General features: G+C 52.1%; 1 protein-coding gene across 1 annotated transcript; it reads left to right on the top strand.

The window, feature by feature from the left end:
• The first annotated feature begins 19,273 nt into the window (after positions 1-19,273).
• On the top strand, positions 19,274-26,745 carry TBX22 (T-box transcription factor 22). Its single transcript, XM_068956998.1, has 8 exons — positions 19,274-19,409; positions 19,504-19,636; positions 20,099-20,200; positions 20,743-20,917; positions 21,000-21,164; positions 21,261-21,325; positions 21,406-21,491; positions 24,469-26,745. Exons 1-8 carry the CDS (start codon positions 19,274-19,276, stop codon positions 25,077-25,079), a joined length of 1,473 nt encoding a protein of 490 aa, XP_068813099.1. The 3' UTR covers positions 25,080-26,745.
• Positions 26,746-26,987: the final 242 nt, after the last annotated feature.

Genomic DNA, 26,987 nt, shown 5'->3' with positions numbered 1-26,987 from the left:
GCCAAAATCTGGGGAGTTAGGCTAACCCTTTCTCTCACACGCCTTTCCAAGCGCTCACTGCTCATATGCTTTGCCGAGCAAATCGCTTTAGCAAAACGTCAGCATTTGACATAAAAAAAGCAATATAAGCTGGCGATGTTCGGTGAAAAAACTCAAACCGGGCCAATTTACTGAATTTTGGTCTGCTTTCTTGGGGGAGGAAGAGGCAGGAGGCGAACCGCCGCGCTGCCAGGGCTCGACGCAAAGCCCGCGCAGCTCGCGCCGTCCCTGCCCGTCCCTGCCTCGGACACACGCTCCCTCCCTTTGCCTTGAATTAACCAGATGATATAAACAGCACCAAACGTGAAATAACGTATTGGACTCTTTCGACGGGCAGAAAGAGCAAACACCGCGCTCACGTACTGACCGCGGCAGGCGAGGGCAGCGGCACCGCCGAGGAGCCCTTCCAGCTTAAAACTCGTAGGTCTGCTTATTAAGGCACTTCGTCTCAGGCACATGAAATAATTTATAAATTGGGGAGGGGGGAAAAAAGAAAAACAGAGAAAATTAATTTCCTTCACTGCGCTCAAGTTTCAGAGGAAATTCCACGTTGTCGCTCCAGGGAGCACCCACCAAAGAAAACAAGGAGGAAGAAACCGCTTTGCCCCGGGCGCCGGCCGGCCGCGGGGGACGGGGCTGGTGGCACAGGCCGGCTCTGCCCCGCGCCGTGAGCCGGGGACGCGGTGGCTCAACCGCAGGAACCCCCCAACCTCGCAAGGCCTGAGCGGCTCTTGCGTCTTCCAAGCCGCCGCCGCGGCCACGCTGGGCCGCTCGCAAGCATCAGAAGCAAACCGGGTCGCGGGCACGGCTTCAGGGCTGAGAAACGCGTGGCATCCGCCGGGCAACGCGCTCCTCACGGGAGAGAGAGCGTGGCCGTGTCGCAGGCCGGCCGCAGGGGTGAGGACGGCGGCACGGCGCCCTGGCACGCCGGAGCCACCAAGCAGCGGGGTGAGGTGGGAGGGGTGGACCAGGTTGGGTCAACCTGGGACCAGGACCAGGAATGGGACCAGGAGGGGGACCAAGACCAGGATCAGGACCAGAACCAGGACTAGGATCCCAGGACAGTGACTGGGATCAGGACCAGGACTGGGACCAGGACTGTGACCAAGGTCAAGACTGGGACTGGGACGGGGACTGGCACTGGGATCACGATGGTGACCAAGACCAGGATGAGGACCAGGACTGGGACTGGGATCAGGACCAGGACTAGGATCCCAGGACAGTGACTGGGATCAGGACCAGGACTGGGACCAGGACTGTGACCAAGGTCAAGACTGGGACTGGGACGGGGACTGGCACTGGGATCATGATGGGGACCAAGACCAGGATGAGGACCAGGACTGGGACTGGGATCAGGACCAGGACCAGGACTAGGCCTGGAACTGGGATTAGGACCAGGACTGGGACCAGGACTGGGACTAGGATCAGGACCAGGACCAGGACAAGGACTGAGACCAAGACCAGGACCAGGATCGGGAGTGGGACCAGGATGGGGACCCAGACCAGGATCGGGAGTGGAACCAGGACCAGGATCAGGACCAGGACTGGGTCCAGACCAGAACCAGGACCAAGACCAGGACCAGGACTAGGTCTGGGACCGGGACCGGGAGCAGGTCCAGAAGCAGGGCATGCAGGCGATGGGCTGTCCCCTGCTCCCGCGGGTGCTGCGGCCGCGGCATGTTCAGCAGCGCAAGATACAGGAGTGAATCCCTGGTGCCAGAGGTTACTAGGACCTGAAAAATGCTCATTTCCTCCCAAATGAGAGCAACTCTCTTCTCTTCCCGCCTACGTACTCTCCACCCATCCATCCTCCCCCTCCCCAAAGCGCTGTTTGGGCAGGAAAGCGTTCAATCAATAAAAAATCATGTTGAGTCATTCAGTCTGCTTAGTCTCGACCACATACAGATCGGTTTTGCTTTGATTCCATCACACGCAGCCTCGACTTTGAAAACGCATTCGTTTCCCAAGGCAAAGACTAAAACACTTCAGGTGAGCAAAACAGCAAGTTTCAACGTTGTCGCAGCTTTTTGTCCAGACGACCCAGCAGCCACCCCCGGGTCGTGAGCCAGCATCGCTCCCCGCATCCCCATCCCGCTGTCGCAGTGGCGCCCGCCGCGCACGCGCTTGCCTTGGGGTGCTGCGATGTTTCCTCACGTCGGTGCGGTAGCGGTTTTCTGCCGCTTCGGTGTTTCCGTTACCGCCTTTGTTGCTGCCAGGTCGTCATACTTACTCATCGCCCCGTAAGGCGGGCGCGGCGAGCCTGAGGAGGCGCACGTCCCACGCTGCAGGCCGAGAGCAGCCCGGCAGCAAAAGCCGAGCTGCCCACGGAGCCGGGGCCTCTCGCCACACGCGCCGGGCGCACGGGGCAGTTTTACCACTTACTCCGAATTTCCATCCTTTAGTGGACCATTAGCGTTATTCGCACGTATTTTGAGGGGTTTAGTCCCTTTTCACTAGGCCTGGCTTTGTGCTCGTCATAACACCGAAACAGAAAGCGGAGGCGGGGAAGGCGGAGGCTGCCGGCGCTTGGGGACGCGGGCGGTGGGTGCGGCGACGCCTGGCTCCCACCGCCGCTCGGGCCAAAATAACCCCCAGGCCCGCGCCAGCGCCAGAGCGAGGGGAAGCGGCTCCTGGCTGAGCGGCGCCTTGGGGGGACGCGGTCCGCCCGGTGCCGGCTGCGCTGGCCCGTGGCGGGGCCTCGTCCTTGCCCGTCGCCTAGAGACAAAAGCGGCGGCGCCGGAAGGGCTTAAGGGAAAACGCGCCCGCGCGTGGGTTGCTATTTGCGCCCGTCGTCCCCTTTTCGGACTCGAAACGCTGGGGTCCAGCTGCCGCTTCAGCGCTGAACCCTGTCCGGCGGCGGGCGCAGCTCCGGCGGGCTCACGCCTCAGGCTGTGATGGGAAGAGGTCTTTGGCACGAGTGAGGCGCCATCACGAACGAGCCCGTTATTCTCCCTTAACTGTGGCTTTCCGTCAGGCCCCGGGGCCGAGGGGACGAGCGGTGCCGTGGCTGGCAGGGCCCAGGCGTCCGGCGCCTTGGGAGAGGACGCCACCTTTGCAGAATTACTTCCCAAGGGAAGAAGTCCCCCTTGGCAAATAGGCAATTACAATTGATATCTGAAAATTATTACAAAACAGATGCTTTCGCACAACGGGGCTCTCGCCCAAGTCTTAGAGACCACAAGCGCGGCAGGATTATGAGCGCGGCCTCAGGGCGCCCGGCGCGCCGACGAGCGGGATGTCCCGGAGGGCCGGCAGCCCCAGGGGCTCGTCCCGGCGCTCCTGGGCAGCCGGTCTGGCCCCGGGCCCCTCCGCCAGGGCCGAGGCGTCGCCGCCGCCATCTCGTGGCGTCGGCAGATGCCGGCTTGGAGCGGCGCGTCCGCCGAGCCCGCGCGCCGTGCCGTGTCGTGCCGGCGGCCGCTGGGGCATGGTGTGCCATGGCACATCTGGGCCTCGTTTGAGCCCCTCCGGCTCGTCCCGCTCCATGTGCAACCGATAAAGGCCCGTTCGGGGGCGGGGGGGAGGCAGGACCCGTCTCCCGGCGAAGCCAAGACGGACGCCCTGTATGTTTTCGAAGTGCTAAACCCCGGGGAAATTACTTCATCCAAACCTGATCCAGACCACAGCAAGGCAGGCTGTGATGTAGCCAGCGTTCGACCATGTTGACTTTACGGGACTGGAATTAATCCATCTGCATTGCAGCGCGGTGAAATCATTTCCAGGCCCGCCGCGGCTCCGAGGCTGACTTCATCCTCGCCGGCCCGCGTGCCGAGCCCGCCTCGCCGCGGAGCCGGCGGCGCCCCGAAACCCCCAGCACGCCTCGCTTTTCCGGGGGGGGCCGCGATCGTTTCTCGGCGGCCACGTGCGGCCCCCCCACCCCGGCCGGCGGCCGGTCCCTCGGGCTCGCCAGCCCCTCAGCGGGCCTCAGGCCTCTTCCTTTAGGCGCTGTAAAACCCGGCGGGCTTGCGGCGCTGCCGTAATGGCGGCGGCCCCGGAAGCTCCTTTTAAAAATGGACAAGGTGGGACGTGTTTATGCCGTGGCGCTAGAGCCGGGCGGCGCGGCATGGCTGCCAGGGCCCGCCGCAGCTCGGCCTGGCCGCCCGCCGCCACCTCCTGCCCACCCGCTTCATCCTTTTCCTTCGTCCTGGAGTTTTTCATGCCCGTTGAAGTTTTGGAGTTTTTCGGCAGCCGCGAAAGCCGGCAGGGTTATCGCAGAGGCTTCCTCGCTCCTCGCAGCCCTTGTGGGCTCTTCAGGATCTCGCCCAACCCCTGTCGTGTAATTTAATTAAGGTTGTTTAATTTACTTCTCTGAAAAGTGCATGTGGGACTAGTAAACTTAATTAAAAAGAAACATTGCTAAGCGGTCCGATACCGCTATAATTTGATTTAAAGGCCTGGATGACACTGGCATCGCAAATGTAAGCCGAGATGCCTCCTAAAAAAAAAAAAAAAAAAAAAAAAAAAGATCTAAATGGAATTTAAAAATACGTCTTCATTCGTAGCAGGTTTTATGAGCGGAGGTTAATTGGGAAGACTTTCCTCCTCCCGTCGCGCGGCCGCGGGGCCTTCTGCAAGCGGGGCAAGCAGCGCTTCGCTCCGCAGCGCCTTGCCGCCGGGCGGTGGCGCGTCGCGCTCTGCGGCCGAGCAGGCAATGGGTGACTTCCAGGGAAGGGATTTCTCCTTCCCGAGGAAGGAGGCTCTTCCTCCTCCTCCTCCTTCTCCTCCTCCTCCGGGTTCCCGCGCGGCCGAGGACGCCGGGGATCCGGGCGCTCCGATGGCAGCAGGACGCGGGATTTCCGCTCTCTTTCAGCTGCCCGAAACGGTGCTCACGGGAATTGAGGCTCCAGCGGCTCGTGACCCCTTTGCGACGCTGCTTTCCGAGTGAATTCGTGCACTAAAAGCTCATTTCCCAGGAGCTAGGCTATGTTAGTGGAAACTGGTTTGGTTTGGCTTTTTTTTTTTTCTAGTCTCATCTCTAAATCATTTGCAGAAACCCTCAAAGCAAGCCGTGAACGCAGATATATAGACTATTACAGCCGCGCGTTTGTGTCAAATTATACTGCTAAGGTGAATCCCCTCAGTTAATTACGGCAGCGTTTCATTCCAGAGGGAATCACTGCAATTTGCTGCCCTAACTGTCCGGTTACGGGTTGTCAGAACCTGGGCAAATCCACGGTCACGAGTGGTTTACACCTGAAGCACTGTATTAGCTTCTGCAGTGACTTTTGAGGGTAAATAGTGCCTTTGCGATGCCCGAACTGCAAGCAAAGGACAAATTTGTAACAAATTATAAGCACGGGGAGTATCACTAAATATAGTTTTGCTGTTTGTGTTCATAAACGGTAGGTTTAACCCCCTCAGCGACACTGGGTCTGTAGAGTCACATGAAGGTTTAATTTGATCCAGTTATTATTCTTATTATTAAGAAATCTAATAAATACAAAAAGCAGAACTGAAAAGATGTCAGATATCATACTTCCGCTTTGATCTCTCTGCCAGTTTCCTTTGCCTCTAAAAATAAATAATAATAACAATATTTTCCCGTTCATGCTTTAAAACTTCCAGTAAGATGGGAGGAGGCACTGGCCAGCAGACTGCGTCCAGGAGCTACCGCAACGGACTCCGAAACGCAGGCTAAAGGGAGCAAGCTGGAAAAAGCACAGAAGCACCATTTTCCTTCAATCTCACTTGACTACCGTGATTTGAGATGCGATTTGTAGGCAGAAGGGGCAAAACATAAAGCGTTTCAGGTTTTTAATTTGACTATCTATCTTCCCTTAAACTTAAGAATTTACGTAGCTTTATGATGGAAGAACTGCCAGAGGCTTCTGCACGGCAGCATCGTCTGCCACCCGTGCATGCAGTTTACAGTTTTACTGGTAATTGAATGCATTTAATATTATTTGTCGAACCGAGTGTTTGATAAATTAAGGCTTTCCTTTTTGTCTTGCAAATTATTCCCAATGTGTTCTTGATTTTTGTGGACGTAAACAAGCTGAGATAGTTTTCAGACTACGGTTTGTTCACACATACAAAAAGCTCCAGAAGTTTGCAGACCTTGACGTGACACCGGCAGTCTTCCCTACGGAAAGGTAGTAAAGGCACCAGTGCCGCACACAGCTGAGCATCCCAGGTAATTTATCCACAGATTTCCTAGCCAGTTTTCCGTCTTTCAACTATTTTTTCCAGCAATGAAGACAAGACAACCAAATTTTTCATATTAGCTTCCTACTGATCTTTCTACTTATATATTTTAGTGCTGATATATAAATTACAAAAAAAAGAGCACAGCGCTGTCTTCTGAATATTTATTTCCCATGAGCCGCTGGAAGAGCGATTCACTCTCCTTATCGTAGCTGTATCCTGTATTATAGCAATTGGAGGGTGACACATTTTTCAGTCCTTTAGCTGCAACGGAAAGGGTAATGCGAAACATGCTGGGCTCAGCAAACCCGTGCCACAATAAATATTCCTCAGCCTCAAATCAGAGGCTATTTGTTCAGATTAGGAAAAATTTTTTTTAACAGAACTGCATGAATTCTATTACATAAGAAGCACTCTTAAGTTTACGAGCTATTAATAATGAGTAGATACAAGAACCTGAGAAATCCAGAAAAAAATACTGTCCGGCTGCCCTATCGCAGCATCCTGTAGAAACCCTGCGCCCACGCCAAGGGCCGCACAAGCAGAGCTCGCTCCCTGCCGGGGCGCCCGCCGAAGCCGAAAGGTGCCGAGGTCGTGGGTCGGCCTCGGAGGGGCTGCATCCAGGTCAGGACACGCGAGCTGGGCGTAGCTCTCACGGAAATGGGAAAAGGCTCAGGATCAGGCATTTTAAATGGCGCGGAATGTATTTTATGCTCTGGGATAAAACGTATTTTCCAAGGCTTCACTGCAGGATAAACTACCTGTCCTGGCAGCTTCGGGAAATCTGACCTTGGAGAAGCAGGGGGCGAAGCCGGCGCTGGTGCCCTCAGCGCGCTGTCGCTTGATTTGGTGCTAACTTAAGAGCAGCAATGAATTGCCAATAATATTTAAATGTGAAACGGCCCAACAGTGCATTTCCGTGCAAGGAGGCAGCTCTTTGCTCGGGGAGCTGAAGGGCACAGACAGGCTTCAGCAGCACTGAAAAGCAGCATCACCCACAAATACAACCAAAGGCGTGAGAAATACACAGCTTCTCTAGAGGAGACAACTTGCAAATCCCAAATCAGGACTGGCTGCTAGTTCCAGGTCTCGCGGGTTAGGAAAAGGGAGATTTTTTTGGTGCGTGAGCCATAACGGTAACGCAGGCTCCTGGCAGGGGCTGGCAGGGCAGGACAGAGGCCGATGCGACCGCCCGGGGATCTGGTCTTCGCTCCCAGGGCTCTGGTGTTCGGACACACACTGGTTATGGAGACTCAGGGCTCCTATCAGCGTCTCTTCTGCCTGCTTACAAGCCTCCTTAATTATTATATTGACAAGAAGGATATTACAGCTTCATGCCTAATTTTAAATTGCACACAATTTAAACAAGCACAGCAATCATACGCAGGGAAGGGAAGCAGGATGGATATATCACACATTGCAAGAAAATCTATTTTCTCCCCTGCAAATCTTCCCCTTCCGTAGCATGGGCTCCAGCCAAAGACGGAGGAAATCACAGCAGAGCTGGCGAGAGGGGAGGATCTTACATTTCAGATAGGAAGATCTGTGCACTAGCACCTACACGCTTGGCTTAGCTTGATTCTGGAGACCTGGAAAAGAAAGCTGTATGCCGTGATCACAGGTCTATGCCCAAAACTGCTATAGGGAGCCTGGAGGGTTTGCATCATGCTGCTCTGTCCTGGAGCTGGAGCGGAGCGTGCTAGCGGAGAGGTGTCCCAAGGGGCCAGGAGAGAGACTCCTCCCGGGGGACCCAGTGGCCCGGTGCAGGTCACAACGTGCTCTCCAGCCTCTTCCGCCTCACCTTGTTTTCGCATTACCGTAGGACAGCGCTTGTTTTTCAGAGCAAATCCCCTGTTAATGTTCCCGGGATTTGAATTTACAGCCATGGAAGGTGTTGAGCCCCCGCACCAGATGGTTATTTGCTAATTTTGAAGGTCTGGAATGGCGTTTGGATCTCAACAGGACTGTCCACATTTGCAAACAAGAGAAAGCCATAAGTTGAAGTGCTTCTTATATTAAATCATTGCATTTTTTCTTCTTTTCTTATTGAAAAAGATCATTTGTTTTTTTGCTGTATAACTTACAGTCCACAGTCTGTGACCCAGCACAGCCAGAAGGAGACTTTGGAAACTGAGATAATACCATGGAGACAGATTTTCCTGTTCTGTGATCTGAAATTCCTCCTGCAAGCTAAAGCTGGTGGACCAGTTCGGCTAACGTCAATGTGCTTTTGTTATGGCTCCACTAGCCTTAGGTAGGTGTTGCTTTACAAACTTTCTATAAAGACTACCAGCCCATTAATATGCAAGGATTGCATTTACTATGCACAAATCAGATGGTGCTATTGGGTACCAAGTCAATCATTGACACTTATTTATGACTTTAAAATTAAAACCAGAAAATAAATATCCGTCATCCCTATGGGGATACTTTAAAAAGCATAGTTTCACCCAGCTTTGTGAGGAGAGTTCATGCAGTTTTAATTTCAAATACAAAGACTATATAGCTTGGTTGGGGGGGTGACATCACTCTCCTTAGAAACTGTCATGTGAGTCTTATCCTTTTTTCAAAGCTATTACTTCACACATCTGTTGACAGATATTTGTATTGGCAGATAATACGAAATACTAAGATTTTATCTTTCCTGTTTAATTTCAAAAGTTGCTTCTTAACCTAAGTTCAAGCAAACAGTTCAAAAATATATTGGTACTTAGAATATGAGTGAAAGCTTCCTTGCAAACTTTTTGATTTATTGTCCTTCTCCCAAATGCATCGCCCTTTCCAAGCTTTTATATTTTCCTCTCCTGTTTACATTCGCAGCAGAAATTAACTGGAATAACCATGGCTTGAATAGCAAAACAGAGCTGAGTCATGAAAATTAATCGTGAGAACGTGGAGGAACTTGGCCGGCTCCCCGTGCCGCGGCCCAGGGCAAGGCTCCGGCGCGGCGCGCTGCCGCTCAGGGTGTCGCAGACACGCAGCCTTGCAGACGCCCGAGGAGGCGAACGCCTGATTGCACGGCTCCTCAGCAGCTGCCGTGTCCGTATTTCAGGGACGGATGCTGTGCGTTCAAGAGCAAACCCAAGTACGGAGAGAGGGCAATGCTCACGGTGGAGCCGATGCTGCTGCTTCTTCTCCTTCATCCATCACAGAAATCACGTGAACAAGCTATAAGTTGCTCCCGACGTCATTGCACTTGTCACCACCACTGCAATGACGACTTGCATTTTACCATCGTGCCCTTCCTGAGCTGAAATGCAAGCGTGTAAACATTGCCTAACGGACTTAGTTCAATGTTAGCTTTGTTAACCACCGCAGCAGGACAGTAGGGTGGCTTGTGGTCCTGTGTCTTCATCCCAGACCTGGAAGACAGTTGAAGCTGGTTAGCTGAAGCCAGGAATGAGAGGTGCAGCAGGGATTGAGATTTTGGGTGACACCATCGGTAGCGTGCCTCTTGCGAAGAGCCTAGCCCTGCTGGCCTGAGGAGCTGCCAAGGCTCTGCTGTGACAATTTGTGCTTCGTGGGGTGCATGTTCTGCTTCTCTCCAAGTCCCTTTTCCCCTTGGGGCTCCATATTTCCACAAGGGCTGCCCAGGCGTATGGGCAGCTTTTCGTGCACGCTCAGGCTGCTGACCCAGGATGATTCCCTCCTGTGTGCCAGAAGTCTCACACAAGCTCCAATGGGTTTCTCCATAGCCAGGTCTATCCCTGGTGTAGACTCGGTTTAGGGCCAGAGGTTGTATTTTTCTTCCTAGGCTGACTGGGACAGGAAATTCCCAAACCCATCTTCCAGCTGGTGGCTACAACAAAGCATCTGGTGGCTACATAGTACAAAAAACAGGCTGTGGAAAGGAATCAATTAAAAATAAAAAAAATCAGAAAACCACACTGCACCAAAACTGGTGGGACAGGACCCAGCTTCCCCAAATGCAGGAGTTCTCTGAGCCCAGCGAAGTGCTCGGGTAGGGAAGCTCATTGTAGACATTAGGATTTGGTAAGGCGTAAGAAAGAGCTGTTGCAATCTGCAATTTCTGCATTAATAAGAAGAAAACATGAGTGTCCCTGACAGCAACAATTTTCTAAGCCAATCTCCAGGGCAGGTCAAGAATCTGCAGGCAGTGGCAGGGGCAAAAGACACCATGGGAGATGTAACAAGTTGCCAGCATCACCTGGCACAGCCCAGTGCTGCACGCAACCAATGACAGGGCAGATACGACCAGCAGGGACCACGCAGCTGCCACGTCCCCCAAGGCCTTCCTCACCCAAGCACCAGCTTCAAAGGGTTCTCGGAAGGACTGTAAGTGGCATACGCACTTTCTCTTAAGCATCCTGATAAAGTGCCAAAAGAATAACGGAAACAAAAAGTTTACCCTTCATGTTAGCTTTTTGATGTGTCCCATGGTCTGCAGAGAATAAAGTAATTGAAAATATGAAGAAACCAGCCACTTGAGTTGGCTGCTTGGACTTTTGCCCACCAGGAAAGCTGGAGAGCAAAGCAGGATCGCAGGGTGGTGCATGGGGGAGCTCTGACCCTAGGGCAGCAGGGATGCTCAACCATTCGCCCCATTAGCTTCATCCTGATGTCCCCAGGCCATTGCTGCTCCGAGGCAGCAGCACTCACCCTGCAGCAGCAAAGCACTGCCAGAGGAACATGAAGAATCCATGGGGACCATGAACTGGAGTGCCGTGTCCCACCTGGACAACGTGTCAGCCCTGTGGGCCCTCCGCACTCCCGTCTCAGGCACAGACCAAGCCGTGCCCCGAGCCCCAGCCCCGGCTGCTAGGGAAGACTTTGGCCCTTTTTTCTTCAGAACCAAGTGATGTGCGGTGAAGACCATCGACGGACCATCCCCACATACCCACCAGCACTGGAGATGCATTGAGGTATCCGATTGCTATTTAAAGCGAAACAAACCAGAGTATGTGCTGTATTTTGTAAAAACACTATCATCTTTCTCTTTAAAAATGGCCCTTTACTCTTAGATTCCTTTCTGCGAAAGGACTCAGTACTTTTAATCTGTTACTTGAAGTTCGGGAGACCCTTGGACGCCCTATTTGAGGGCTCATCCCATTCCCAGGGCGGCCAGCAGCCATCCAAACGCGTGCCAAGAAAGGTAATGCAGGAAGCAGCGGCCCCAGGTCTGCTGGGCTCTGCTGGCGAGTGGGAATATAGAATGACTTAATATCAACTTCCCCCAAACTATTTTTAATTTCGCTTCTCCTGTGTGGTTTCCCTGGCAGTTAAATCGAGAACTCTTTCTTTTTCCTCAGCCAGTGCAACCGGTAAGAAAACCGTCAGGTGGCCTTGCAGAGAGGGGGTCCTCCACGTCCCAGATACGCACAGAGGATCCTGCAGCACCATCTGTTCGCCCCCACACCCTTCCCCACAGTAAAATGAGACAGGATGCATTTTGGTGCCATTCTAAAGGTTTTCCATTTTATCCATGCGGCTAATTTTGCTCTCTCTAAATCCCCTATTATTACACATTCTTTAAGTATTTTCTTTAAGTATTATGAGAAAAGTTCAACACGTCAGGAATTTTTTCCTTTGCTCAGTGGGGGAAGGGGCAGTTTCCTGTCAGTTTTTCGTGCTCTGGAGGAGCCTTGATGGAAGGACGGTCTATACGTGCACCTCTGGGAAGGGCAGCAAGGCCGCGGCGGAAAGAGGTGGCATCTGCTCCTCAGCTGGAGCACGTCAAAGAAGCCTCAGGGCAGAGCCAGGTAACGGGTATCGCAAAACAAATTCTCTTTAATCTCACCCTTTTTTACTGAATTTCACAGACTCCTCAAGCCAAAGCATGAGCCATGCATTTCTAACAGGCAAAAAACTTCCCCCACCAGCATAACTCCCACCTGCCAGTGTTGAAATAAAAGAGTCTGAATTTATGGTGAGGCCCTTAAAAGGTCATCATGCCCCATCTAGCATTAATCGTATCTATCAGCACCATGAGTCCTACCCTTAAAAGGAGCTAGTTGCTAGAAAAAAGCAGGATTCAAAGCATTTTTTCCTTCCTCAGCCCCTTGCGCAGATGAAAACCATTTCCCAAAGTGCTGTGAACGACCGCCGGCCAAGGCAACAGCGAGCGCTGATTGCGAATCGTCCCTCGGTGCCTGATGTGCTGATGTTCCCATCGCCCGCGCTGCGCGATACACAGCCTTGCCAGAGCCCGAAATCCCCGCGAGGCGGAGGAGCGCTGCCTCGCACTGCGATGCGCCGTACGGAGTAGGCGTAGGTGCTTGCCAACACGCGAGCCGTGCCTACGCTCTCCACTTCCCCCCCTGCTCCTGCCGTAAACGCAGGCTGGAACCACCGAGCCCGGCTATGAAAGGTGACCTTTAAAACGCTCCTTCTAGGACAGAGCCAATAAATCTTGCTCTTCCAGAAAATATGCTGAGGTTGCGGTGGGGTATCTGGCAGAAGACCCTGTTACTTTGATCCAGTCATGTTGGATGTCTCATGCAAGCTCTCAGCAGGGCACGTAATTACAGTCAAGAGCTGCTATAAAAAAGTGCTCATGGCAGCATGTTACGTCTTGATACCAGCACTGGCGACGCACGTGGTGGACTTGTCCTTAGCCTACTAGCATGTGTGCGTTGCTGATCTGCTTTAGACCTTCCTGGATCTGGTGGAGAGCATCACCAACCTGGCAAAACCTCTTCTCATCAAACGATCTGAGTCACCTAATTTGATTTAACTTTCCCCAAATACGGTATGTATTGTTTTTAATTCACTGAATCATTTCCTTAGAGTTTTATCCTATTCCCTGCATGGCCATTTTTGTGCTTATGTATGAAACAACTTAATTGAGATTTGTTTTAATACAGCTTTAACTAATGCAGCACATACGGCATTGAAGAATCTCCGCAGAACGTAGACAAGAGCAAGTTCTCCAGAGGCTCCTGGCACCCGCGTGTACACTGGCGCCGTGGGAGCGTGCAGAGGGTGGAGCAGAAGCAGTTTGCAGTGCTCAGCCCCAGGTCCCACTGCGCTTTTGGGGACGCCTTGGTCAGGGACAAGGGAGGGACGCTGAGCTGGGCCCTCCCGGTGCTGACATCATATCCCAAGGGGGAAAGAAGATCGAAAACATGACTAAGAGGGTGCCATACCCCGATTCCTCCAAATGAGCAGCAAAACTCTTCCCGACGCCGCGTGTCAGCACGTGGTCCCGGCCTGCTGTCCGCGACGGAGGTCGTCACCGATTGCTGTCTGGGGTCTGCGAAGTGCTCGGTTAAACTGCACGCTGTCGCACTTTGCTTGAATATAACACCAGAGGTTTTTAAAAGTTCATTATGGGCAAAATAAGAATGAGAATGAAATTAAAGCTATGCTGTGGGACTTGACATTTGAGAATGTAAGGGAAAACAATCTCATAAGCACTATTATAAGCTACTACGGGAGTTTTCTGCCAAGATTTACTTAGTCTTTGGGAGTTTCTTTTTAAAAGGTTGTTTTTAAAAAAAGAAATATTTGTTAATTTGTTAATAAGCAATTAGCTAATGATACAAATGAAGTGTTAGTCACGTTTGGAAAAACAAAAGTTTGATATTTTCAAATTCCGGTACCTTATGTTCTCCGCAGAACACAAAATGCAGAGGAGTTATTGCAGCCTACAGAAAGGTTATTGGATTGATGGTCACATTCAGTTCAGTATTATCCGAAGTGTCCAGAAGCTGTTTTTGTTACAGCTTTGAAATACTCCTAAAAAAACTTTCCAACCCCTTCCTTTGTTGATAGTGGCAGCTGTTCGTGGCGCACCGTACCATGCATGAGCCTTTTTTTTCTTCCAAAAGAATGACATGATTTGCTCCTTGGAATACTAGATTTTAGCTTGCATTTCTCCTTAAGGTTTATCCTTGATAGATTGGAGGAAGGTCATTCATTTAAATTTACAACATGATAAGCAAATATGCAGGGAGCTGAAAATAAAATAGATTATTTGTTTACTAATAATGGTACGGTTAGGAAACCGAAGAAAAGTGCACTGGCCAGTGAGTCCCAGAAGAAAGATTTAGTAACGTGCAAATGTGGTGAAATCAATCCTAAAACACATTTTCACAGAGATGGTTTATGAAAGAAGGGGAAAACGCAAAGGTAACGAGGTGGTTGGTGTCACCAGTGGGTGGAAGGGGCCTTGGGACCCGGGCTGCTGCCAGACCTACTGGATGGTTGGTGGAGGAGATGACAGTGCAGAGGGGGCTACGGAGAGGCGGCAAGCTGAGAACAACAAAGACATGTCTTGAACCCATATTTTGGGTGGAGTAAAGCAGGAACGTGCTCAGGGAAACACGTGTTTGCAGACTTTCTGCTGCAGCCTACACGGCCAAGACCCTCAGGCACCTCCCTACCCCGAGCACGCGGGACCCCTCCGCCCCGAAGGCCCCGCCGCCAGCTGCGGGCTCGGATGCTCTGCTGCTTCGGGCTGCCTTTCCGCAAGGGAGAAGGAATTACAGCACCAGGAAAGATCGCTTGCAGCACGTCCCACCTTACGTCAGCCCGGCGGGGCGAGAGCTGCATCCCCACCCAGCCGCAACCGGAGCGCTCGGTGCCGAGGATGCGGCGGCAAAGCAGCGGCGGAGGCTGCGCTACAGGAGTCAGGGTTCACTCTCTATCTCAGATATGCTCTGCTGCACTTCAGAGAACAAATGCAACGGCGGCTTTTGCAAAGACCCGTGAAGGCGCAGTGCTGCGTTCCCCTGGTTAGACCCTGCCTCCAAGGGAGCCTCCAGCTGCCGCTGGAAAAAGGAGGCACTGAAAAGCCCCTGGCCACCGGGGAAGGCTGTTCTCACCTTTTACTGCTAAAGGTGCGAGTTAGAAACAAGCAAAGCCAGTGCTTTTCAAAGGGCTGTTTATTGTGTTTAACCCGTCTGAAGGATATAATGCTGAAAGTTGTATTTTCAAAGGTTTTTGTTGTCAAAATATTTAGGTAGCTTACGTCCATTTAGAGCGTTTCTACTGTGTAACTCTGCTATTGCTTGAAAATACCGTTCATATTAGGATCATATAAAAGTACAGTGGAAAATCCGCAGGACGGGAAACCCTTTTTCCAAAATGCTAACAAAAAGATTTTCTTGCTAACGATTCTCAAAGCTGGGAACGAACAATCTCCCCAGTTTGCCTGTTAGAGCAGAAAATGTCTCAGTATCAAATTTTTAACTGCAGTTTTGTATAAATCTGTGACATATCAGATGGAGATATAAGTGATAAAAGTATTAGATGCATAATTGGGTGCAGGTGATCTGTATACTTCAAATGTTATCCCTAAGCCACAAGTCACGTTTTGTTTGGTTTGGGGTTTTTGTTTTGTTTTGTTTTGTTAAATGCAAAGTAAATCTTGGCAAAACCAAGCGCAGCTTGAGCAAAATTAAATCTCTCAAAGTCTGACCATAAAGTGTTCAGAAAAGCCTGTGTTGGGAATTTACCTGTGTGCTTTAATGGATTAATGGACAGTATTAAAAGATCATTTCCAAGTTAAGCAAACATTTCAGAGCGTATTGTATAACATTTGCCTTAAAATTAAGTTAGTCAATCTGAACTTTATGCCAAATGATTATTTGCTCGATTTTCTGATGACGGTAATATATTACATACCATCAAATAATTTGTTAAAGACAATAAGATTACAAAGCTCAAGAACGGTCTGAGTCAGTCTTTGACAGATTAAAGTTTTCCAAGTCCCCTGAAAACACTTCTCTGACATATTAATTTGACCTAAACCCTCAAAATGTTCCTGATTATATCATCTCAATTGTGCTTTATTTTTGTTTTATTTTTCATTGTAGGAAATTAAAAAGGGTTGGTTGATCCTTGTCCAAGTTCTTGAAATGTGTTGCAATGCGAAGGAAATAAAAGATTACTTGAAATACTTTTTAATAATATGTCATGTCAGCAGAGATAAAAGTTTACACTTAATGCCCTCAGCTGGCTTCTATCAGAATTGGTAAGGACAAAAAGTCACTCGTGGCCATGCTGCGGGAAGGACCTGTAGTTCACCTTGCATTTAAATCATGAGCTTATGTTGTTGTAATTATGACCACGTTCATGAAATTTGTTTCATGTCTCTTTTTAAGGAGAAGTAAGTGTCTGCACAGGTAGGGCTGATCCTGCCTCAGGGTTAGAGCAGAAGGAGATAATCTCAAGGTCTCTTCCACCCTCCCAACGCCTATGAATTTCTGGCTGTGCCGGCCGCACCAGAACTAAAGTCACCCTGGCAAAGCCCTCCTGAAATGTGGACATGGCTTCGATATCCGTCTCCTCACGGGCAGGTACCTCTGAGCATGCCTAATACTAAGGAAAATCATGTCAAAAGGGTTTGGGGCTTTGCGAGGCCACCGTTGGGTAAAATGAGAGGAAGGGCTGAGTCTACGTTGTAGGAAGAAACAAATAATCCCGACTACAACGTAGCGTAGCCCATCTCCAGAGACACCTGGCAAAGGAAGGTAAGTACCACTGGCCTCGGTAAAAGCTAAAACAAAAGTTAATCAGCATCTTACTCTCTTTGAAATCCATGGTAGGAAACTCCGGCACTCATTCCAGCATCTGGGCTGCTATCTCCAGCCGGCATATAATGCCAGGTGCACACACTTCTGTAGAAAAGCCTAGGGAAGAAACTTCTAGGAATATCGTTCCATCTGCTCCTTTGTACAGCTTCTTTGCGTCTGTCCCAACTGCCGTTACAAACTTTGCTGTTGGTTTCCCAAAATGATTTCGATGTGAGCTCAGCTGGATCTTGCAGAGATTCCTTTTCAAAGGGGAAGGTAACCTTTAGCTCCTAAATCTGTATGCGGGCCCGTGTCCGACATGGCAGGCTCCCCAGAAGCTGAGTAACGGGTGTCCTTGCAGTGGTATTCAAGGACAACAGCCCGATGCTGTGGCGTTTAAAGCACACAACGTTTGAGAGGAGCCTTGTCAGGCAGTGGCCTGTTTGGTTGTCTCTCTGCAGCCAGCAGTTTTCGTTCTGCTGCCAGTCCAAGGCTTGGAAGAAATGTATGCATCAGGGAACAGACCCTGACGAATATTGCAAGAAATCCTGAAAGGTTTCACACCTGAATAAACCAAAGCTTCCTCCGAAACTACAGAAGTGCTTGGAAAGGTAACAGGAAGATGAGCCGTGTATCCTATTCCCTTCCCTCCCTGGCCACCAAAGACGCCGCGAACTGCGGGCAGCAAGGATGTTCCTGCAGCCTCCACCCTACGCACGCTGCTTTCTTAGCTGACCTCTGAATTTTAGCCACTTGCACATTTTTTTCAATAATCTTGCTCTGTCCTAGCAGAGGTTTTATGAACACCTCACAGGCCAGAGGGCAGCTCTGGAGCACCCAGGAGCCTGACGCTCCCCAAAGCCCCGGTGCAAGGAAAACCAGGACAGGGCTCGGTCTGGTTTTGAACCATTGCAGCCGGAAGGACCCATCTCCCCTTCCCTCCCCAGGGCACAGCAAAGGGAGCAAAGCTCTGCTTTCCGGGCAGCTGCCCCAGCCCCACTCCCAGGGTGGCTGCTAGGCTTGGATGAACTTATGGGGTAGGAGGGGATGGTCCTTAGCTAAAACTCAGGAAGGGAATTAGGCATTTTGCCTCTCGCTAGCACCTGCCCCCCAAAGCTGGACCTGGCTCCCGGGGAGCTGTATTACCACCTGGGAGCCGCGCACCCCGCCGCCCCAGCACCTCGGCTGCGGGTGACCCGGCAGCCCCCGCTCCGCTGCAGACACCCCGCTCCTCTGCGACGGGCCGGGCAGCAGCCAGCCCCGTGGGGAGGGCCGGGGGCTCCCCGCCGCTGCGCTCCCTTCTCATTTGCGAATTTACCTTTTTTTTAAAAAAAAAAAAAAACAAACAAATTTTCCCCTTTCCCTCCCTCCTTTTTCTAGCTGCTGCGAGTCACTTTCGCCCCCCCAACTCACCGAGCTGCTCCTGGCAGGGCAGTGCCCAGGCGGGACTGTGGGACCCCGGGGCCGAGGGTCCCGCTGGCGCAGCCCCTCCGCGGGCGCGGAGACCCCCGGCCCGGGCAGCCGCACGTCGGCGGCCGCTGGAGCCGCGCTGCCGCCCGCTGCCATCTGCCCCCGCCGCCTCCCTCCCTGCGCGGCTCCGGCAGCGGCGGGGCCGCGGCGGGACCGCCGGGGGGGACACCCGGCCCCCGACGGCCCGGCCGGCTCCCAGCTGGCGCGGGGCGGGCGGGGGGGGCCCGGGCACGGCCGCGTCTGCGGCAGCGCGGAGAGCCGCGGCCCCCGACGGCCGGGCGCGCAGCGGCTCCCGGGACCCGCCCGAGTGGAAAACTCGGCTTTTGGCCCCTAATTCGCTGCAGCTGCCGCTGCGGGGACGCGCTTTGAAGCGGAGCCGTGGAAACAGCCCTGGGGTCACGCCAGAGCAGGCCGGGCGGAGGCAGATTCTCTGCCTTTGTAAAACAAAGGGGGAAAAAAAAAAAACCCGACGGGGAGCTAAAATCTGACCCCCCCCCCCGTTTCCGCGCTGCCACACGGGAGAGGAGGGGGCGGGCAGGGCACCCCGGCTCGCCGTGCTGCGGGCAGAGCGCAGTCCCCGTGGGACAGCCCGGCCGGGCCAGCCGCACCGGGGCCTTGAGCCGTACTGGGAAAGCCAAAATGCACCTTTTTTTTTTTTTTTTGATGCTGGTTCTGGTTAAACGTTATTTGCACTTTTGTTGGAAAAGTGGCCCCTAGTGTGCAATTATGTCAAATTTCTTTGAGTTTTACAATTTAATGGAGAACAGTAACTCTTTTATTGATCCTAGACGGGGCCGGCTCCTCTTCCCCCGCTCTTCCCCTCCGCCGCTCGCTTTCCCCTCCCCTCCGCCCCCCTTTTAGCCCTACGAAATGTCACTCAATGTTTCTTATGCTCCCACCAGTTTCCAAAACAAACAGTGGAGGCTGCAGCCGTCTGTCGGCTCGGTCGGAAGCGAGCGGCTCTCGCCGCGGCCGCTGCCCCCCGACGGGAGCGGCGCGGCCGGGGCCGGCGGGTGCCGGGGGGTGCCGGGCCCCCCGCGGGGCTGCCCGGGCGCCGATGGAGCGGCGGGCCGGAGCCCCGAGGGCCGCCTGAGCCCGGCGGGAGGCTTCGCCGCTGCCGGCGCAGGGCGGGGGGGGGGGGGGGGATGGCGCTCAGCTCCCGGGCTCACGCCTTCTCCGTGGAGGCGCTGGTGGGGAGATCGGCCAAGAGGAAGCTGCCGGATGCCCGCGACGAGGAGCCCGGGGCCGGGCGCGGGCAGAGCCGCAAAGCGCCCGACGCGGGTTCGTAGCGCCCCGGCGGGGCCGCGGGGGGGCGCGGAGCCGCCGCCCGGCCCCGGCCCGCAGCCCCCGAGCCGCCCCGTCTGTGTCCCCGCAGAGAAGCGGCCCAAGGCGGCGGCGGCGGAGAGCCGGGAGGCGCGGGGCGAGGTGCAGGTGGAGCTGCAGGGCTCCGAGCTCTGGAGGAGGTTTCACGACATCGGCACCGAGATGATCATCACCAAGGCCGGCAGGTAGCGGCGCCGCGGGCCGGGCTCGGGGCAGCGCCGGCCGCGGCGGGGGCCCCGTCGGGGGTCGCCGCCCGGCGCCGCTGCAGGCCGCGGTGCGCTGGCTCGGGGGGCTGCCGCCGCCGCAGCCCCCCCCTCCCCCCCGGCCCCCCGAGCCGCGGCCCGGCCGCCCCCCGAGCCGCGGGGCCGACGCTGCGCTGAGCATCCCCGCTGCGAGTCATCATCCTCCTCCTCCCTGCCTCCTGCGCCCGTTTCTTCTCGTCCCCCTCTCCCCGCTTTATTTTTATTTTTTGGTTCTCCTTCGTTGCAGGTTTGTTGTTTTTTGTTACTGTTTTGAGGACTTTTTTTTTTTTTGGTGCCCATTTAGTTTTTCCAATCTCCTTCCACTCTTAAAACGGCAGCTTTGGCTACGAACGCCCCCCACCCCCCAAACCATCCTCCCCGCTAACCGCCGCCCTGTGCCTGCAGGCGGATGTTCCCCTCCGTGAGGGTGAAGGTGAAGGGGCTGGAGCCGCTGAAGCAGTACTACATCGCCATCGACGTGGTCCCGGTGGACTCCAAAAGATACAGGTAAAGGCCGGGCCCCGCTGCCGCCGCCCCGCGCCTCGGACACACGGACACGGGGGTCCCCGCGTGCGACACCCGTATTTGCAATCAGCAGCCTGATCAGCCCCCTCTGCACCTGAGATACGTACATATAGATGTAAAATACAGAATGCATGTATATGAATCTGCACCCGCGATATAGATAGGTATAATATAGAATGCATGTGTGATATAGCTCTGCATCGGAGAGAGAAATGTGTACACAGTATGCATATGTATATATGTGCACCTGAGATATATGTATAATACGGAATGCATCTGTACCTGCATCTCAAAGATATATAATGCATAATACAGAGTGCATATGTATATACACCTGCAGCTGATATGTGTGCGTATATATATGTATATGCACGCCTCTAAAACGCCGAGCGCATAGGCAGGTGGCTGGGCAGGGGTCTGCAGGCACGCGTGGCTCCGGGGGTGCTGCCGCGGCGGCGGGCAGGGCCGAGCCGGAGCGGGCGCCGTCGGGCCGCCTGCAGCCGCCTGTGCCCCCCGCGGCGCAGGTACGTCTACCACAGCTCGCAGTGGATGGTGGCGGGCAACACGGACCACTCGTGCATCACGCCGCGGCTCTACATCCACCCCGATTCCCCGTGCTCGGGGGAGACGTGGATGCGGCAGGTCATCAGCTTCGACCGCGTCAAGCTCACCAACAACGAGATGGACGACAAGGGGCATGTAGGTGTGGAGCGGGGCGCGGGCGCGGGGCGCGGGCCGTCGGGGCCGCGCTCACGGCGCCGCGCTCCGCTCCGCCGCGCAGATCATCCTGCAGTCGATGCACAAGTACCAGCCGCGCGTGCACGTTATCGCCCGGGACGGCCGCCCCGACGGGGCGCCGCTGCAGGCGCTGCCGGCCGCCGGCGTGCAGACCTTCTCCTTCGGCGAGACCCAGTTCACCACGGTGACCGCCTACCAAAACCAGCAGGTACCGCACCGCGCCGCCCCGCGCAGCGCCGCGCCGCCCCGCGCAGCGCGCCCGCCCGCGCCCCGACGCCTCCCTCTCGCTCCCCCCCCCCCGCAGATCACCAAGCTGAAAATCGACAGAAACCCCTTCGCCAAGGGCTTCCGCGACCCCGGGCGCAACAGGTAACGGCGGCGGCTCCGCGCAGCCCCGGCCGCGCCGCGCAGCCGCCGCCGCCGCCGTCAACCGCGCTCTCGCTCCGCAGGGGCGTTTTGGACGGGCTCCTGGAGACGCTGCCCTGGCGGCCCCCGCTCGCCCTCGACTTCCCGGCTTTCGGCGCCGAGAGCCAGGGTGAGTCCGCCGAGAGCGCGGGGAAAGCCGCGGAGCGGCCGCCGCTGTTGCGCGGGGGCGGCGCGTCCCGCCGCGCCCGGGCGGTTCGGCAAGCGCGCGCGGGGCTTGACGTCCCGGCGGGGTGAAGCAGGGCGAGCGGGCGGCAAGTGCGGCGTGCTGCGAATCCAACGCCGCGTGTCTTCTGCAAAAAAAAAAAAAAAAAAGAAAGAAAAAAAAAAAGAAAAGAAAAGAAAAAAGAAAAAAAGAAAAAAAAAAGAAAAGAAAAACCTCCTGTAAAAATCGAGTTAAGAAGCAGAGCGCTGGCCCCGTGGAGGTACGAGTAACGGCTCGATGCACCTCTGCAGTAAGATCTAGATACGGAGAAAAATAGTCTAGATATGCAAAAGGTTAATTTAGAATAAGGTTGTTATCGCTTTGGTCCTGTTGTTCTGATTGTTTCCACACCTTTTGTAGACCGTTATCTGCAGACGTGACAGTAGCAAATGCGGGTGTCTACTGTAGCTCTACTGTACAAACGCTTTTTTCAGTCGAAATTTATCGCATATTCAGGACATAGCAGCCCCACAGCCCCTTTGATATGGGAAAGATGGAAAAGTTTGTTAGTGAAAATCGTCTCCCTCCGCCTGGTTTATGCAGGTCTATCCCTTGCAGTCCTTTTGCAGAAAAATGGCTTTTGGAAATATTGCCTGGAAAGTGCCTACTCAGAGCGCCGAGGGAAAAACTAACGGCGCATTTGTGCACGGGAGAGCTCTAATTTAAGATTAAAGCTGCCAGTCTAACTCTTATTTACGTTATAAACTTTTCGAAGACATTTGTATTAGCACATCCATAATCTTTCCTGTCTCTCCGGGAAAATATGGCTGGTTTTATCACAGCAAATACAGATTTTATGCTGTACAAGCGTAGAAATACAAAGACATAAAAATCAGATTTGTAACGATATAGGAGAAAGTAAGAGGTTTATCGGTCGCAAAGGTAGCTACATTTTTCAGAAGAGGCGTCGTGTAAAATGCTGCTTTTGAACCTGGTTGGAAGGTTGTGATGTGGCGAGGGACCGACGAACACGTTGCAAGAGGACTGCTAGACCCTGCTCAGCCTTTGCAGTCTGTCACACAGCTTCCAAAACAGCAGCGGTTCCTAGGAATTTTTTGCTAGTCTTAATAGAGCTGGTATTTTCCTTAAGGGTCGATTTCCTGAAATAATATAAATATAACAAAATCTCCATTCCTACTTAAAATAAAGCCGTATTTTTGAAGAAAAGCTGAAAGATAGAAATACTGCAGCCCCCAAACCAGGAGACAAAATCAAAAGAAAGCGAGAACAGTATGCTGAATAATGAAGACAAATTTGGCCATGCACTTACTATTTTTAAGTCTAATAAAAATGCCAGGAAGTATTTTTTTCTATTTGAATATTTCTACTCTTTCTATATAAAATATTTCTATTTTATATTTCTATTCTTGCTATTTGCATTATTCTGTCTTCCCTACTGCGATCTCCATTTCCGAACTTGCCCTGGAAATGGGGTGATATTCCTGCTCGAGACACTTGGTACTGTGCACTAACGCGCCGTGTGCTCTCCTGTAGCGCCCGGGAGCTGCAGCGGGATTCCTTCGCTTGCAAATACCGCCTTAATCACCTCCTTTTACATGACCAAAAGTCCTTTAATGCTAGCAGGAATTCAGGATGGGTGCATCAGGCAGGGAAGAGATCCCCGCCCGGCATCCACTCCTGATGTCAGTATTAAAAAAGCCGTTGACATCAGCGGGAAAGGGATGAGACCTCCAATCTGTAAAACTTTCCAGCGTTATTGCAAGTAGATGCTGCCTGTGCTTTCCTCAGCCTGTAAGATGTGCTGTTTGCTGGGAGTTTGTGAGCACAATTAACTACATCGCATCCAAAATCTTTGTGTGTTTTAGATCTAATGTACTAGCAGATATGATTTTATTACCCCAGTTGATTCTATGTAGCTGATTGCACGTAAAATCTGAGCAGATCACATCCAGACAAAATACTACTTTGAATTAAGTGCAAATACAGAAAAACACAGAGCAAAACTGAACTTGCACTCCCCTGCTTTCTTTCCCAGAGACATTAACAAAACAAAACATTGAAAACAAGGTAAAAGGAAACTCTGAAAGAATAGGATAGTGAACGTGAAGCGGGACATATGGCTCTTAAATGGAGTTAGATTAAAAGAGCATCTGTTTAGCGTGAGGAATGGCTGTTCCAGGGCACCGTTCTCACACTGGAGCAACCAGCGCTTCCCAGCGTTGGCGGGTGATGTGCCGCGGGAGGAGCAGGGAACCTGCGCTGAACAAGGCTGTTGCACACAAGTAGCTGCAAGAGCACTCACACGTATGAAACAAGCAAGCCGGTGTTGATTTTCTCCCAAATTATGAAAGTGTTCATTGATTCACTTAAGAAAAAAGAATGTTAAAATGTCGTCTACATTTAAAGCTTCTTGAGACACCTAGAGTATTCAAGTGTGTGTTTCAAACTGCATGGCAAGCCAAGTAAAATCAGTCAACTCCTGTGAGCAGGAAGGTGCAAAAAATTCCCCATCAGGCTGAATACCTTTTTTTGTTCTTATATACAAGGGGGAAAAGCTGCCTATAATTTGCAAGAAAAATAGGGAACCTAAAATACCAATGGTGTGTGTATAACAGGAGAAGGTTATTAGTTGTACAGAGAGGCACAGAGCTGGGCAGGTACTAGTCTGTGTGGAACCGAACCTGATAGTTGTCCTGGGGAAATTAATGGGAATAGGTGTGCATGAATTTTTTTTCTTAGACAAGTGCCAAGTAATGACAATAAATAATTTATGGACAGATCTTCCCATTTCCCAGGAGATGATTTGCGTTTGGATGGATACCGGTAGCAGGGAGATCTGGAGTGAGAGCGGGAGTCCACGGAGGGATTCTTGCTTGTGAACATCAGCTAGCACAGTTTTAATGACTTCTGTTCTCATTTTCAGGTGGGAGCTCCAGTTCTTCACCCGTGGCCTCCAGTGGTGGGACGCCATCTCCTCTGAATTCCTTGCTTTCTCCATCTTGCTCACCTCCTGCGTTTCATTTGTCAGCGAGCAACATTGGTGTGTCATGTCCTGACACCTACCTGCACAACCTCAACGTGCCCCTCTACTACAAGATTTGTCCTACAAGCTTTTTAAGACAACAATCTCTTGTATTTCCAAGCCATGAAAAACTGGGAGGCACCAGCCCGCATGTTTTACCCCACTTCATGGTGGATATGCCAAAACTCTCTTCCCTCGGCATAACAAATCTGAAAAATGGTAAAACTGAAGACTTAAGTGGGCAGTGTCTACAAGCACCCAATTCTGCTAGTCAAATGCTATATGGATTACATGCATCTGGAAACATTTTCCCTTCAAGTCCCATTGCTCGGGAAGCACTTAATTGTTCTTTACATCCACCATATGGCTTGTACGGTTATAACTTTTCTATGCCATCTAGACTGATGAATGCAGCAAGCCATTTCAAAGTGAATGACAGCATTCCCGCTCCTTTTAGAGATGGCAGATGTAATCACTCTAACTGGCACCCGACAATTAACCATTGCCTTTAATGGACTTACATAATATTGCTAAGCATTGATTTGTAAAGCAAGCCCTTTCTTCGTTCCTGAGCAAAGGCCTGCTAAGTACTGAATATAAAATACTTCAGGATGCAGGAAGGACCTGTCTAGGCATTTAACTTTTTGTGGGCAAACGTGTCGTATTGTTGGAAGTGCGAAGGACCTGAGATGATTCACAGCAAAGTGATACCTTCTGTTAATGCTTATTTATGTAATGGTTATAGGTTAAGCGCAAACTGTACAGTCACCTTTGTAATATTTGCACTCTGAAGTGGGAACATAGAAGTATATATCTCTTCAAATATATTTTCCTGAAAGTCTCCATCCAGCTTTCCTTTAGTTAGCTACAGCCCTAGCTTACAGCCTAATAGCTCACCCTACTTGATTTGTCCAACTAATTTCAAAGGGACTGTTGGAGACCTTGAGTCAGCCAAGGAACCGCATTTGGCCAAGTGCTTGAGCACATTCTCAAGTTCCCTGGACTTTTATGGGTCCTAATTAAAAACACGAAAGTTTTTGAAGGCTGCTTCAGGACCCAGATGACTCAGCTATCAGAGTGGGGCTGTAAGCTCAAGTATCTGATGCTGAGGTAAAGACAGACGGGCTAAAAGACAGAAAGTGGAGCCTGATGCAAGGCTGCCCGAAGAGCCCTCCTATGCCTGTGCCTCCAGGAGGTAGCGCGGAGCAGCAGCAGCGTCGTCGGTGTGATAGGAACGATGAAGGGCATTGGATCATATCTTCGCCCACGCTGCGACCTAGTTCTGCGCAGGGAGACAGGGGATATACCTCGGAGAGCCTGTGGGAGGTGAAACACCTCCAGAAGCCCTGAAGGACACTCCTGCAAGCCGTCTGTGCAGCTTTTGCAGCTCTGGAGGGCGCGGGGTTGCCACGTGGGATCACATCCACCATCCTGAGCCTGATGGATGGAGCAGGGGAGCTCCCGGACAGCACCTGGGGGCTGATCCGCTGGGGAACATCTGTCGCCTCCTGAGAACTACAACTCCACGGGCTCTGACACATGAGATGTTAAATCCCTTCCAAAACTTCTGTTAGTTTTATTATAACCTACGGATAGTCTTGTTATTCCTGTAAATAATCTCTAGCTCCCAAGAGCATAATATAACTAGCAATAAATTGGGGCACAGATTTCATTCTTTATTTGATCAATGGTCAGTCCCTACCTGAAGCCAGTTTTATTACTTGACATATGACAGAGATCTGCAAATAATAGTCAGCTGGAACCAGCCACGTTTTGGGATTAGGATGAGAGAACCCCATATTTACAAAGACAAAATAGCACTGTACAGGGAATAAATGTAGGTTTAAGAAACAGAATTTGTGTCCGAGTTCTGGTTTTGCTTTCATCCATAACGGATGACAAATTAAGAACAAAAACAGTATAAAAAGCTGTTAAGTAACAAAAGTCACACTTTTATTTTCATGTGACTTTGCTAAAAACCAGCTAGAGTTGATTTCTCCAATTTACTTGTTTTGAGCATTCCCAGATCCCCCAGTGATATCAGTATAAGACAATAGGCCAGGCATTGCCTTGTTAAATGGTCTGTACAGCTGTAAAAAATGAACAAACCTGCTTTCTCATGCTGTTTCTTAGCAGTTTATCTCTCTATTTTTATTAAAAAAAATGAAACTTTTTTTCATTTGGGAGTGCTTATTTCCAAGCCACCATACATCACTTGCAGTGGATCGGTTCCCGCGGGCGATCCTGGCGCAGACGCTGGGACGGGCTTTGCACATCGGAGCGGATCTGCGCTGCCCAGGACGGCTCACGTGGGCTGCGTGACCGAACATCTGCTCCCACGCGAGGTTGTGCTTTAAGGGGGCTGGGAGGCTCTTCCGGGTCAGCCGCTGCTTTGTGGGCTGATGTAGCAGGTAACCTCC

The sequence above is a fragment of the Struthio camelus genome, chromosome 11 (genome assembly GCF_040807025.1).
Source record: "Struthio camelus isolate bStrCam1 chromosome 11, bStrCam1.hap1, whole genome shotgun sequence".
NCBI classification, from domain to species: domain Eukaryota; kingdom Metazoa; phylum Chordata; class Aves; order Struthioniformes; family Struthionidae; genus Struthio; species Struthio camelus.
This window is presented reverse-complemented; position numbering and strand designations above follow the sequence as displayed.